A 15,769-nucleotide genomic window follows, 5' to 3' on the forward strand; every position below is an offset into this window, starting at 1 on the left:
GCACCAGTTTGACTGAGGAAGAAGAGCTGAGAGGGAAGGAAACAAAGCTTTGAGTGGAAGCAGGGATTGGGAAAGGTTCTACATCCTAAGAAAGAGAAATCGGCAGATAGGGAACCTAAGTTAAAGGAAGGGTTGTAAGAGGAGATGACAGGAAGAGTAGGGGACATGGTTATCTGTAGTTCTCATCCAACCCTTTTGTCACCGGTGCGCATAAGGTATTTTCTGGAATGACCATGAGGTGGAGGTGATCCAGGAGGTACAGCTAGGAGGCAGAATGAGGAAGAACAGTGGGGCAAGTGTTAAAAATCTCCCTCAAAAATTGCTTCCCCTTGACTTCTCTGCCTGAACCTTCCCTAACTGGCTCAAGCTAATGTTCACACAGCTTCCCTTTCACCACAAATAATGTTAAAATATGAATTTACAGTCACATGAAGAAAAGGAAATGTAGTCAAAAGTCACATGCTTATACAAAAAAAAAATGTGTGTTAGAGTACTCGGGTGATCAGCTCATTGTGGGGGGACTTATACCCTCACAGTATGGCCTTCAGGGTTGGGTTTAAGCCCTTGCTGAAGCCTCCATATGTCTTTCTGAAAGGAACTTTATAAAAGGTTATCAAACAGTACAGACATTTAGGAAATTAGTAATATCCTTATAATTTAAAAAAAAAAAGGAAACATCAAAAGATCCAATAATCCTTTGGGTATTTCTGTGTGTTATCCTTCCAGTGGCTCTAGTCACTGGCCTTTGCATCGATTCACTGCTTTCTTCAAGGCATCTTTCATCTCTTTGTTCCTTAGACTATAAATCATGGGGTTCAACAATGGGATGATCACAGAGTAAAAAACTGAGATCACTTTATCTATGTGGGAAGACTCTTTGGCCTTAGGACGGACGTACATGAAAATCACGGTCCCAAAGAAAATGCTGACCACAGTAAGGTGGGAGGCACAGGTGGAGAAAGCCTTCTGGCGTCCAACTGAGGATGGGATGCGTAGGATGGTGATGACGATACAGATGTAGGAGACCATGGTCACCAGGAAGCAACCTAAGATCACTGTCCAGGCCACCACAGAGAAAATGATTTCATTGAGGGAGGTATCTGTGCAGGACAGTTTCAGCAGAGGTGAAAAATCACAGAAGAAGTGGTCGATCATATTGGGCCCGCAGAAGACGAGCCGGGACATCAATGCAGCTGGTAGGGAAATTGAAAGGCAGCCAACCACCCAAGACCCCACCACCAACTGGCCACAGATTGAGTTGGTCATGATGGTGGAATAGCGCAAAGGATTGCAGATGGCCAAATAGCGGTCGTAGGCCATAACAGCCAGGAGGAAATGTTGTGTGGCCCCAAGGAAAAAGATGAAATAGAACTGAGCTATGCAGCTAATAGAAGAAATAGTCTTGTTCCCAGTCAAGAGGCCAGTCAGCATCTTGGGTTCGGTGACAGTGGTGTACCAAATTTCTAAGAAGGAGAAGCTACTGATGAAGAAGTACATGGGCTTATGAAGACAGGACTCAGTTCGTACCACTGTAATGATGAGGATGTTAGCAGTGATGGTCAGCAGGTAGAAGAGCAAAAAGAGGACAAAGAGCAAGATCTGGAGCTCACGAACATTGGAAAAACCCAGTAACAGGAACTCAGTTACATTAGAGACATGGGCATCTGTCATGGTGTCATGCTCCACAACCTAAGGAAAAAAGAGGCAAAAGAGAGCCACAAGTCAGTGAAAATCAAAGATCCTAACTCCATCCCCAAATCTATGTGTGTGATCTAGGACAAGCTCTATTCATGTGTTGGACATCTGAAAACCAGCATTTAGACATCCATATTGCATGGACGTCCAAATCCTGATGTTCTACAGCCAGTTTATGGACATCTAAGAGTAACCATACTGGGCCAGACCAATGGTCCATCTAGCCCAGTATCCTGTTTTCCAAACATTGGCCAAGCCAGGCCACAAGTACCTGGCAGAAACCCAAATCGTGGCAATACGTCCATATGGCAAGGGGAAGTGGCTGGGCATGTTTAGGACAGGACTAGGGAGGGACCTATGGAACTTTGTAAGTCTAAGTGCTTTGAAAATATGCCTCCTAGCCACCAGCCGAATGATCTAACCATTAGGCTACCCCTCTGCTCTGCATAGATGTCTGTGTGACTATTTTATAACACGGATGTTTCTATACTGTCACAAAAATGTCCATTTCCCATGCAAAATCTGGACATTTTAGTTTCTAAAATAGAATATGAATGTCTGTTTCTCATGTATTTTAGAACAGGACCTGCTGATATACAGCCTGTTCTAAAATACATAAGAAATGGACATCTACGTGTTAGCGACATCCAGCATGAACATCCGAGTTGGACACCCTTTCTAAAATAATCCTTTACCAAGATGCATTACAGTAATAATAATAGTAACATTGCTCCTTCTTCCTTGGGGAAGTTGCCATGAGGATTAGACAACTAAAGTAATGATGAAACTTCCCACCCCAGAGATGGTTGCACAATAGTGAGGGGGAGAGGTTTACATATTAAACAATGAAGTGCATTTGGAAGCCTGTGTAGCTGAAATGTGCCGCAATAATCCAAGCTATTATTATGGCTTTGGTAAATGTTAGCAAAATGAATTCTGGCTCTTGGGGATGAAGAGGTACATATGTGAATTTGCCAAAGTTTTCAGAAACAAATCTAGGTTAGATATTGGGAAACTGTCTCACAGTAAGGGTAGTTAAGAACATAAAAACAATTGCTCAGGAGGGTAGTAGAATCTCAGTCACTGTGGATATTTAAGAGCAGGTTACATGTTTATCTGTTTGAGATGACATTGTAAGAAGGAAATAGGGAAAAAAAGACCTCCTGAGGTCCCTCCCATTCCTAATTTTCTTTGACTAGACTGCCTCTGAGGTCCCCTCCCAGACTTACCCTTCTTTGATTCCAGATGGCCTCCAGAGGTCCATTCACAACCCCATATTTGTATGATACCGCATGACTTCCTGTGGTCCCCTTGCATCCCTTTCTATACTACCACATAATCCTCTGAGGTTCTTCCCACACCTATCTTCTATGATCTTAGATCACCCTTTGAGATTCCTTCCAGCCATATTGGTCTGTAATGCCTCTATGACCTCCCAAAGTTTCCTCATCCCCACCCAATATACATCAGGCACCATTTCTACTGCTGAACTTGAGTGCTTGGGTGGTTGAATCTTAGAATAAATGAATTGTAAGAATTTCTTTCTACCAACACTTTGCAATGGAACACTCCGATAGACCAAACTGGATTCCCTGCAACCTGTGACAACTTTTGCTGGCCAAACACACAAATTATTGAAAGACAATGTTGTACTTGACCTTTCAAGACTGCACCTCAAGAAGGGACAGACGTGGTCTCCAAAGTGAAAATACAGAACCATCTTTACTTAACATAATACCTTCTGTACCTGAACATACACCTCTTCGATAGCTTTCAGGCTTGCAGGTGATACGTAAGAAAGTAAAATAAATAATTGCACCGTAAGCGATGGTAGAAGACCAAACTAACATCTCCAATAGCTCAAGTTGCCATTCTTCCACTTTGGGTACAGAAACATATCAAGCCCCTTAGTCAACCCAACAAAAAATTTTCTGCCCGGTTTTGAACTAGAAATCGATTGTACGGTGGAGCGCAAGGAATAACCACTATACTACAGAAAAGCACCTTATTTTGGATTATTGGAAAGTCTCTCAAAGAGCCTCCTTCATCTACTGAAGGAAAACACAATCCTGATGAGAATTTAAATATTTTCTTTCTCGATAGTTGAATGCATGGCCCATAGACACAGTGGATTCAAATACAATTTCACCTTTTCATAATGGAAAATACATATGCACAACATCAATGGTGAATGAAACAACTGGTGCCTATCCAAAGAAGAGCAAAGCTCACAAAAGTTAAAGAATGCTTTTATTTAGGAGGAGAAAGGGAGAGGTGGAGAAGACCATAAATTCTTCCTATCATAAATTCTCCAAAAGTCACATTGTTTTGGTTGTTATTACTTATTTATGAGTAATAAATACATATGAAGTCTGACACTGTTTACCTACATTTTATATTGTGATATATATATATTCTTGTATATTTGAATGTTTTTTTTACTGCCTCAAGCTTTCAGGGGAAGGGGTATAAAAATGAGAATTATCATTAGTACAGTGTTACTAGATAAAGAAATACAAATACATAAGACACAATCCCTTCTCTGTGAAGCTTATAGTCTATTCAACAGACACCAGATACATTAGAGACTTCCAAAATTATTAAATCTCATCACCAGGACATTAAAAAGAAGAGTGTTTCTCAGTCTGAAAGGTAATTGCTTCTTCCTGCATATCAGTTCTAATAGAGTCGTTTAATTTATTGGAAGACCTTTGAACATAGGCGGTAAAGTGCAGATTAGTATGAAGAAATAATCCAGGAAACACAATGGGAGGTCAGAAGTTCATCGATGACAAAAAGGAACAGTACTAGGTAGAGAGACAACTAGAAGAGGTCCCACCTCCCCATCAATCTTCATTTTCTATGGGAAATTTCCTCAAGCATGTTTACTCTCCCCGAACATGACCAGTTCTGCTTCCCCCTCTTTCTAGTCCTCGAGTCCTCAACCCCCATCACCAAATAGAGACTGATCATGAAAGCTGTACCCTGTAATTTATGAGACTGTTAACCACTTTGTGATGTTTGTATGTGAAGTGTTTCATTAAGCTATATTAATAATTACAGCTAAGTTTCCATCCTGACCTTTTCACATCAACTTCTCCTATCTAATGTTGAATTAACTATATACTCACACTTCTCTATGCATCACAACGTGGCTTTATCGTAAAAAGTGATAGATGTCACCCTCTCCTGGCATAGACGCAAATCTATGAGGATGGAGAGGTTTGGAGGTAGTTGCACAGCAATAGTCTTAGAAAGATGGGAGAAGACAAGGGAGAGCCTTCCAGTTGTCTCTTTGCAGCTTTTATTGAATGAACAAAAGGTTATTTGCTGGCTGTGTGAAACCATGGTCTCTCTTTATAAGCAATTGTGATCAATGTTGACTCAGCAGAGCTCTTCCCTAGAGAGAGAAACTCTAAGGAAGTCCATATTTAGAGATAGTTGATGCCACCTCGGGGATACAAACGAGAGCTTCAATACATTTTCAGAAGCCTGAAATCCACTGCCTCAAACATCTTGGAAGGCAAAATTGGAACTCCAGTTGATCTTAGCAAACTGAACAGAGTCAGAAACTCGAGAATACCCAGTTCAAGGCACAATGCAGAAGAAGGTCCAGAATCAACAATATGTCACCCACTATAGGGTAAATTCTATATAGGTTGCTAAAGGTTAGGCAACAAAAACCTGGGTGTTATATAATATTTATTTATTTATTTCATTTATAACCTGCCTATCACCTAAGTGAGTTACAAATATTACATAAATACATAAATGTAAACAAAAAACAAAATTTACACTGATTACACATTAAAACACAAAGCAACACCACATATGCACCTGTAAAATAACTGTGCTTCCAACTGCTTCTTAAAATCAGATATTGATGTCATCATACGAAGAAAGCCGAGCAATTTGTTCCTTAAAAATGGACCAGCAAAGGGCAAAACGCTATTGAAAGTGTCAACGTATTTTTGCTACTGATGGTTGAAACAACTGCCGAGTCTCTGAAGATCTCAAGGAACCACCGTGTTCAGGTACTGTCAAAATTTGTCCAGAATAAGCAGGGGCAGCATCAGTCAATACCTTAAAAATCAACACTAATATTTTATACTGTAATCAATATCGTACAGGAAGCCAACGTAATGCTCTCCTTGAAAAAGAAACGTGCCAATGTTCTAACTTATTGGTTAGAGCACCAGTCTTGCAATCCAGAGGTGACCAGTCCAAATCCCACTGCTGCTCCTTGTGATCTTGGGCAAGTCACTTAACCCTCCATTGCCTCAGGTACAAACTTAGATTGTGAGCCCTCCTGGGACAGAGAAATATCCAGAATACCTGAATGTAACTCACCTTGAGCTACTACTGAAAAAGGTGTGAGCAAAATCTAAATAAATAAATAAAATAAAATATTTAATCCCCCCATATCAGACTAGGCATTTACAAGAATAAGTCAACAAGGTTGTGCGAAGATTCAAAGGGGTCTGTTCACTAAGCTACGCTAGCGGCTTCCACGTGGCACTGCCAACACAGCCCATTCAAAATAAATGGGCTGTGTCAGCACTAGCGTAACCCCAACAAAAGTTTCCTCTTTTTAATGACAAAAAATTTTCCTCCTTTCCTGAGTTGTTAAACCTGTACTTTGATTTATATTTGAATACGCTAATTTCTAATTGATAATTGTGTCTCCTATTTAAGGTAATGTGAGAAAGAGAGGGAACCAAGCACAGAAAAAGACCAAGCAAAAAAAAACAGCACAAAGGGCCTTTAAAAACAAAAGGGAACACAGTTCTTTCATTAAAATATCCTTTAATAGTGAACTTTGATTGAAGAAAGACCCGACACGGGCCGTGTTTCGGTGCTGCCGCATCTGCGTCAGGGGTCACACCAATGACAAAGGAGGCTTCAACAAACTAATTTCAAAAGGCTGATGCTTTCCAAAAATGTTGTGATATGTTCTGCATGTGTGACTGAGGTGAAGGATTGGATTCTTTTAGTATGTAGCATCTGTGTAGGAATGTGTAACAGTGCAGTTTGTTCCAGTTTCCCAATAGTAGCTTAATTGATGCTCCAGAGCCCAGTGTAATATATTTAGCACTGTCTTTCATAGGTGGGTTAGGGCTGTTATGGTGTGGTAAGTTTTGTGTTCTAGGGCAGTGTTTCCTAAGTTCGTCCTGGAGTACCCCCTTCCAATCAGGTTTTCAGGATATCCACAATAGATACCAATGACATTGATTTGTACATACTGCCTCCATTACAAGCAAATCTTTTTCATGCAGATTCATTGTGGATAGTCTGAAAACCTGAATGGCAAGGGGGTACTTCAGGACCACCTAGGGAAACACTTCTCTAGGTCCCACTGTAATATTTATAACACCGTGTTTTCATAGGTGGGTTAGGGCTGATATGGTGTGGTAAGTTTCACTGTAATATTTATAGCACCGTCTTTTCATAGGTGGGTTAGGGCTGATATGGTGTGGTAAGTTTTGTGTTCTAGGGCAGTGTTTCCTAAGTTCGTCCTGGAGTACCCCCTTCCAATCAGGTTTTCAGGATATCCACAATAGATACCAATGACATTGATTTGTACATACTGCCTCCATTACAAGCAAATCTTTTTCATGCAGATTCATTGTGGATAGTCTGAAAACCTGAATGGCAAGGGGGTACTTCAGGACCACCTAGGGAAACACTTCTCTAGGTCCCACTGTAATATTTATAACACCGTGTTTTCATAGGTGGGTTAGGGCTGATATGGTGTGGTAAGTTTTCAGTATATAACTACTACTACTACTACTTAGCATTTCTATAGCGCTGCCAGGGTTACGCAGCGCTGTACAAGTTTAAACACGGGGAGGGACAGGCCATGCTCAAGAGAGCTTACAATCTAACGGTAACAGACTACGTAGTCAGTGTAGGTAACAGGAATGGGGAAGGTGGTTAGGCGCCAAAAGCAAGGGAGAAGAGATGGGACTTGAGTAAGGACTTGAAAATGGGCAGGGAGGGCGCATGGCGTATGGGCTCAGGAAGTCTGTTCCAGGCATAAGGTGCTGCGAGGCAGAAGGGGCGGAGTCTGGAGTTAGTGGTGGTGGAGAAGGGTACAGATAGAGTTTGGGTATATAAGGTTTGGGTGTCTTTTTGCAGGGGTTTGTGTTATTTCACAAAGTGTCTATCCCTATTTGAAATTAGGCACTGGGGCAAAGGCCACCTTTGGTGGCCCTTGTCACCCAAAATAAAAATGCTCCAGACTAGTGTTCTTCACATCCTGTAGAGTCACCACACAAACAAAAGCCCATCTGATTTAAACAAGGTGTCTAGCAGTGGAAGGAATGTGTATGCTATTCCTGAGGTGATGGTCGCGATTTGAAATATTTTTACTTTGTAGTTAAGAAAACAGGTTGCCTTCTCTGGCCAGTCCAGGGATCTCTTCTGCGTCCTGCCTCCTGATGAAACTTACTGTTTCCTTGTAGGCAGGACACGACAGAGACAGCCTGTATTAATCAGTGCCCGCTACAGCCCCTGAGCAACAACTCCGGTCGGCGACAGGGGGGGGGGGGCGTGCTGCAGGCATTTAAAAGAAGCCTGCAGCCCGCCTCCGCGAGGCTTCTATTGGTTCAATTGGGGTGGTTTTTGATCCAATTGGACCAATTAGAAACTCCGCGGGGAAACCGGCCAATCCCCCGCAACTAGGGTTACCATATGGCTCCAGAAAAAGGAGGACGGATTGAGCCAGCCGGGTTTTACTTCCATTGCTTTCCATTGAAAGCAATGGAAGTAAAACCCGGCTGGCTCAATCCGTCCTCCTTTTCTGGAGCCATATGGTAACCCTACCCGCAACCCGCATCGTTCAAAATTTTCCCGCAGCCGTCGCTTGGAAACCGCCCAAGTGGGCGGGAAAACCGCACACCTGGCATAGCTGACACCAGCATGCCCCTGTTTTATAAAAGTCTGCTCCCCCTGAGATCAAAACCTGGCTTTCACCTCTGGACAGGGTGAGGGAGGGGAAGTGGTATGCCTGACACCTGGGGGTGGCAGAAAGGAGAAGAGGTGGGGGAATTAGGAAAGTGGATGGAAGATGCTGAACTATGATTGATTAGATGTAGGGAAGGGATGAGGCAGAGGATAACTATGGAGGGATCGAGGAGGGAGGGCCTTGAACAGCCCCAGGAAAGGAGAGCGCACGACTAAAGTATTCCCTAGAGTCATCACCACACACCATGGTGGGCCGCCAATTTCCCGCCAACCCTGTTTCCCGCGTCCCTCAACCGTTGCTATGACGACGAGGGTACAAAGGGCGGGATCTTCTCCGGGTGCGTAATTCATACGTGATCCTACGTGTCTCCTGATTGACAACATATGAGGGGGCGGGGATTCTGTTCTTTAACCAATGAAAGCGAAGGAAGCGGTCAGTTCCGCGCGAGATTGGGTTGGAAAAGAAGTGAGCCACCCTAGTCCAATCAAATCACGCCGCGGTTGGGGAGCACGTGACGATTCAGTCCTCCCGCCTGTGGTGGTGGTTTTCCAAACCAATTATGGAGGCACTAATTTGGCTCTGGGACGTTTTCTCCTTTAACGTCCAGGTTGCGCAGACCAAAAAGGTTTCAAGGCGATAAAAAAAAGAGGGAGGCGGGCGTTGAAAAGCATGGTCTCTCTTAAGTGACGTCACCGAGCAACCTTGCACAGCCAATCGCTGTTCCGCCTAGCTAAACGAATCTCGACTGTCCAATCATTCTGATTGGCATCTACATTGACAAATCACGGAACGAAGAGAAAGGGGGCGGGGGGTGGGGCGCGCGTCCGTGTGTGGAGGCGGCACCTCCTCCTCCTTAGTACCAAAACGCCTCCCAGACCCCGCCCAGATGCCACCGCACCCCCTTTTTCAGACTGCTAACCGTAACTGGGCGAGCGGTAATGATCGACGTGGCGATTGTCGAATCGAAGAAGAGGGAGCGAGCGAGACGAGGAGGAGGGGCGGAAAGCGGTTTTTTGAGGAATAAACGAGTGAGCGGCGCGCGCGCGGGTACACCAGGAGTGGCCGCCATTTTGTGACGGAGGCTGTGTGAGAGAAGAAGGAAGTAGGGGGGCAAATTTATTTATTTAAAACGATAATAATAATTAAAAAAAAGCATCGTCGCCGCGGGCAGAAGCGAACGAGAGAGGTGAGGCGGGGGAGAGCGGCCAGGGTGAAGCTGAGGAAGGGGAAGTGGAGCAGCGGCCGAGTGTGTAGGCCGCAAGCGCCCGGAGCCCGCGCAGCCCTGCATGCACCCCGTCCCTTTGGCTAAACATAGCCTATCTGTGCGTGCATGGGCGATAGTGACCTAAAAGAACGTTAGGGACGCATTGGAGCAGCTTTTGTAAATCACGTGATAGTCGCCTTCTTTAGCCGCATGTTGCACGTCCTTATTCTGGGGAATTGATTAACCTGCAAATGTGGTTTTATTTTTTTAATAGGGTCCTTGGGTAGGTGCAAGATGGGGTCTTATTAATTGTTCTTCACAGCCCTGTAAGGAAATAAGGCCCCAAAAAAGGATTTTTTACACACGTTTTCAGTGGAAGTGATTGAGCCAGCCGGGTTTTGCTTCCATTGATTGCAATGTTCTCAATAGAAATCAAACAAAATAAAACCTGGAAAAGAAAATAAGATGATCCCTTTTTTATTGGACGTAACTTAATACATTTCTTGATTAGCTTTCGAAGGTCGCCCTTCTTCGTCAGATCGGAAATAAGCAAATGTGCTAGCTGACAGTGTATATAAGTGAAAACATTCAAGCATTACTATGACAGTAAAATAGATACCATTGGAGATTCTACATGGAATGTTGCTACTATTGGAGATTCTACATGGAACGTTGCTACTATTGGAGATTCTACATGGAATGTTGCTACCATTGGAGATTCTACATGGAATGTTGCTTCTATTGAGATTCTACATGGAATGTTGCTATTCCACTAGCAACATTCCATGTAGAAGGCTGCACAGGCTTCTGTTTCTGAGTCTGACGTCTATTCCACTAGCAACATTCCATGTAGAAGGCTGCGCAGGCTTCTGTTTCTGTGAGTCTGACGTCCTGCACATACGTGCAGGACGTCAGACTCACAGAAGCAGAAGCCTGCGCAGCCACATTGGTGATCTGCAAGGGCCGACTTCTACATGGAATGTTGCTACTACTGGATATTCTACATGGAATGTTGCTATTCCACTAGCAATATTCCATGTAGAAGGCTGCGCAGGCTTCTGTTTCTGTGAGTCTGACGTCCTGCACGTACGTGCAGGACATCAGACTCACAGAAGCAGAAGCCTGCGCGGCCACATTGCTGATCTGCAAGGGCCGACTTCTACATGGAATGTTGCTAGTGGAATAGCAACATTCCATGTAGAATCAATAGAAATCAAACAAAATAAAACATGGAAAAGAAAATAAGATGATACCTTTTTTATTGGACATAACTTAGTACATTTCTTGATTAGCTTTCGAAGGTTGCCCTTCTTCCTCAGATCGGAAATAAGCAAATGTGGTAGCAGATAGTATATATAAGAGAAACATCAAAGCATTACTTTGACAGTCTGACAGAGTGGGAGGGTGGGGGTATGCACGGGGACTTAATAAGGATCTGGGGTTCCTAGCCCATTATAAACCATAAAGCTGTATGTCTCTGTTGATCACCCCACCCCTCACCTATCCACACCCATCCTGTTAGAATATCAATGATATGCTTTGATGTCCCCATGCATACCTCCGACCCACCCCCATCCTCCCACCCTGTCAGACTGTCATAGTAATGCTTGAATGTTTTCACTTATATACACTGTCAGCACATTTGCTTATTTCCGATCTGAGAAAGAAGGGCAACCTTTGAAAGCTAATCAAGAAATCTATTAAGTTATGTCCAATAAAAAAAAGTATCATCTTATTTTCTTTTCCATGTTTTATTTTGTTTGATTTCTATTGATTCTACATGGAATGTTGATACTATTGGAGATTCTACATGGAATGTTGGTACTATTGGAGATTCTACATGGAATGTTGCTACTATTGGAGATTCTACATGGAATGTTGCTATTCCACTAGCAACATTCCATGTAGAAGGCTGCGCAGGCTTCTTTTTCTGTGAGTCTGACGTCCTGCACGTACTCACAGAAGCAGAAGCCTGCGCGGCCACATTGGTGATCTACAAGGGCCGACTTCTACATGGAATGTTGCTAGTGGAATAGCAACATTCCATGTAGAATCTCCAATAGTAGCAACATTCCATGTAGAATCTCAAATAGTAGCAACATTCCATGTAGAATCTATAGAAATCAAACAAAATAAAACATGGAAAAGAAAATAAGATGATACCTTTTTTATTGGACATAACTTATTGGACATAGCTTATTTCCGATCTGAGGAAGAAGGGCAACCTTCGAAAGCTAATCAAGAAATGTATTAAGTTATGTCCAATAAAAAAGGGATCATCTTATTTTCTTTTCCATGTTTTATTTTGTTTGATTTCTGTTGATAACCTTAAGAGTGGACTAACACAGCTACCACACTCCTCTACTTATTGATTTCAATGGAAAGCAATGGAAGTAAAACCCGGCTGGCTCAATCCGGCCTCCTTTTTCTGGAGCCATATGGTAACCCTATTAGAGATATAAAAGAAAAAGTGAGGAGAGTGAATGAGGATACCAAAAAAAATATATTTATTCACGTGAAAATTAAAAAGTAACGTAATGTACATAAAATTTTTATTTTTCATGTGAATAAATATATTTTTTTTGGTATCCTCATTCACTCTCCTCACTTTTTGTTTTATGAGGGTTTTTACCTCCTTTTTCTGTTTTTGCTTCGTTTTTAACCCTATTGGAGAAACACTGCACGTGTATGGAACGTTCACTATTATACAGTGGTGATGCCCCGAAGTTTATCTCTGGGGGGAAACCCGGTCAGCCAAGCTTTCAGGATATCCACAATGATTATGCGTAAGATGGATTTGCATATGGAGGAGGCCATGTGTCTGCATTGATTTCATGAGTATGCTTTGTGGTTATTCTGAAAATCTGGCCTGGGAGGAAAAAAAAAGCTTTTTTTGTGTGTTTTGGGGGGGGGGGGGGGGCAATACTGTTATTCATTTATTGCATTTGTTTCCCACCCTTTTGCAGGCTCAATGTGGCTTACATGATTATGTTAACATTGTCATATCAGGATATCAGATACAGTAGAATTGTGCATAGTATAAGTAAGGGAGGATAGAAGAAGAAAGGGAGTGATTAGGGTAGTTCTAGAGGGTGGGCTTTCGTAACTGATTGGGTTGGTGAGGTATATTAAATGAGTGCACACTACTCTTTCCCCCCCAATTCATGCACCTTCTGTTGTGCACATAGCAGTGGTTTATAACCCAGTTCTTGGGAACCAGTGGACCACTCAGGTTTTTAAGATGGATGATGAGAGAGATTTGCATCCCCCTAAGAAGATAGGGTATGCAAATCTCGCCTGTGCTTATTCGTTGCAGGTATCTATAAAAACAACCCACGACATAATGAATTTCCGTGAATTATTGAAGACCAATTTATTCAAGAAAGCTTACCATAATAACGCACCCCAATTGTTAATTAACAAGATGTACACTGGACTTTCACAATATCTAATTCTTAATTTCCTATCGCTCATACTAATTTTGAAGTTTAATATGATTGTTTCAAACTAGGTTATCCCGATTTCTATTATAAGATGAATTTTGCTTCCTGAATACTTACTCCATTCTGTCTCCTCTACCTAAACTATGTATTTCTTTTTTTCTGGAACTGGTAATCACCATTACGGAGATACGTAAGCCACATTGAGCCTGCAAATAGGTGGGGAAATGTGGGATACAAATGTTGTAAATAAATAAATATCCTGAAAACCTGACTGGTCAGGTGGTTCCTGAGGACTGGGTTGAAAGCCACTGGGTTATAGAATCTTCAGTTATCTACCTAAGCGATTCCATTAGTTCATAATTGGCACTTAACAATTGGTGATACTTGTAGTTGTCACTTATTTGCAGTTAGGTGTGCAACTGCACTTCTTTGCTATTCCACAATGTGAGGTGGCGTGCTTGTGGGTGAGGCAGGGGCACACCTAGCACTTGCACACATAAATGACAATCCATAAAGTTAATGTGAATTTAGGCATGAGCATTTATGCCTGCTATTGACATGGTGTAAATGCCAATGCCTAAATGCTGACCTATGATAGCATTGTGTAATGGCAATTGTGCGTAATTCCCATTGTTAAAATTTGCGCTAAGCATGTGATATTTCACACCAAAATTCTAGGTGACGTTACTTGAATTCGCCCTTGTGTGCAAACAGGGCACACTCTTCTTAAGTGGCATTATTAGTGAATGACATTTGTCACACACAGCTCAATCCTACTGTATGATTGTGTCCTTTCTATGGTTTATTGAGGTTCCTTTCTTTTTTATCTGGTCTAATCATTTTAATTTGTAAACCACTTTGACTTGTATTACAAATAAGGTGGTATATATTAAGCTCAACATAAACGATCCCTTCATTGTATCCACACAGAGCACTATGTGCCAGATTCTATGTAAGGGCCCCCAAAAATTCGGTGCAGAAACATTTCCGCGTAAGCATGTTCTATTAGCAGCGCCTAGATTTAGGCATGGTATATAGAATATGCTCAGTTGATATCCCGAAGCCTAAATTATATGTCTCCATTTACACCAGTGAAAATGTGGCATAAATCTCTGCACGTAGATTTATGCGCACTGGGCCATATTCTATATGTGTGTAAACTTGGGAATGCCCATAGGTACACCCTTTGTGAACTGCACATTAGAATTTAGGCGCAATTAACTTACAGAATGTGCTTAGCGAGCTGTGTGCGTAAATTCTAATTAGTGCACATTATTGCTTGTTAAGTGCTGTTACGTGTTATAGAATACACCTAGATTTTGGTGGTGATCTCTAGGTGTGCTATATAGAATCTGGCAGAATATGTATACTGTAAACATACATAGCTTTCTTTTTACATACTTTGTATTGAAAATTCTGCACCAAATTTCCCAGTTCCAGGAGGCAGAGCTAATGGAAGTCTTTGGCACACTAGGCAAAAATTTCAACCATATGCCCTTACTCCAGCTTTTAGGTCCCTAGCCCATTGGCTTCCCTAAAAGATTTTCATAAATTTTACAAACCATGATCATCCTACAACAATTGTATAATAATCTATTATAGAATAGCATACTTTAAAATTACACCCTTTTTCTTTTGCAGGTGAAAGTATGCATGCACTGGGGTTTTTGTGGCTGTTGGGAGTTACTATTTTGTTTTGCCTACAGCTGCTTTTTGTCCCCCCCCCCCCCCCCCCCCCCCCCCCACACACACACACACACCTAAAAGTTGCCGCTCTAGGTAACTTCTTAGTCTTACCCAATAGTTGGGTTGGTCATGTCAGGAGAGAGACTGGTGTTGAACTTTACACCCTAAAGTTGTGTGGTATTTGTAGCCCCTGATTCTACCCATTTGAAATCAGTCCCTTAAAATTATGAGGATGGAGCTTTTAAGAAATCCAGGACAGCTTTAGATTCTTCCTCTGGACACTGGGTAACTTGGAAGCTCTGCTATGTTTATATACTACAAATATGTATATATAAAGGTAAATTATCTTTTACTAAGGTTCACTAACTGATTTAAATTCTTATGAGCTGCATGGCATTTAGCACACATTAATAAAAGGATCCCTAAGAGCCTCTTTAACTAAACCACGCTAGCGATTCTGCAGCCCATTCATTTTGAATAGGATGCATCACATTTGCTGTGCGGTTTAGTAAATGTTGATAATTAGAAAGTGGATGTAATAAAGAATTATGGACCTCCTTTCCTAAGCTTTTTCACCCTTAAACACAGTTTGGGGGAAGAGGGAAGCTTTAGCAAATCAGGCCCTTAGATTTAAAAATGCTTCAGGCCTGTTTAGCACTGGGCAGCACTGAATGTGAGGTATCAGAAGGTGCTTGAAGCAGGAAGTAGTAGAAGCCATCCTGGAAAAGCAGTTCAGCCATAACATTTCCTAAGTATATATGATTCATTTGTTTA

At 42.1% G+C, this 15,769-nt stretch overlaps 2 protein-coding genes across 10 annotated transcripts in view; one reads left to right on the plus strand and one right to left on the minus strand.

Annotated features, from left to right (window-relative positions):
• Window positions 1-735: 735 nt before the first annotated feature.
• LOC115456965 (olfactory receptor 11L1-like) lies at window positions 736-1,671 on the minus strand. The gene has a single exon (XM_030186372.1). The coding sequence runs from the start codon at window positions 1,669-1,671 to the stop codon at window positions 736-738; it is 936 nt and encodes a 311-aa protein (XP_030042232.1).
• An 8,012-nt stretch (window positions 1,672-9,683) lies between these two features.
• LOC115456963 (heterogeneous nuclear ribonucleoprotein C-like) overlaps window positions 9,684-15,769 on the plus strand; it is a 32,014-nt gene continuing 25,928 nt past the window's right edge. The window contains exon 1 of one of the 9 annotated variants that reach the window (XM_030186362.1): window positions 9,684-9,764. The gene's annotated coding sequence lies outside the window, so the exon portion shown is untranslated. Of the gene's footprint in view, window positions 9,765-9,784; window positions 9,849-15,769 lie in introns of those variants that run through there. The other 8 variants (XM_030186367.1, XM_030186360.1, XM_030186363.1 and 5 more) reach the window with 8 other exon arrangements.

Source organism: Microcaecilia unicolor, chromosome 14 (genome assembly GCF_901765095.1).
Source record: "Microcaecilia unicolor chromosome 14, aMicUni1.1, whole genome shotgun sequence".
Classification (NCBI taxonomy): Eukaryota; Metazoa; Chordata; class Amphibia; order Gymnophiona; family Siphonopidae; genus Microcaecilia; species Microcaecilia unicolor.

Excerpts from the sequence above, each read along its gene's own strand:
- LOC115456965 (XM_030186372.1), bottom strand. The coding sequence starts at position 1,671 with ATGACAGATGCCCATGTCTCTAATGTAACTGAGTTCCTGTTACTGGGT.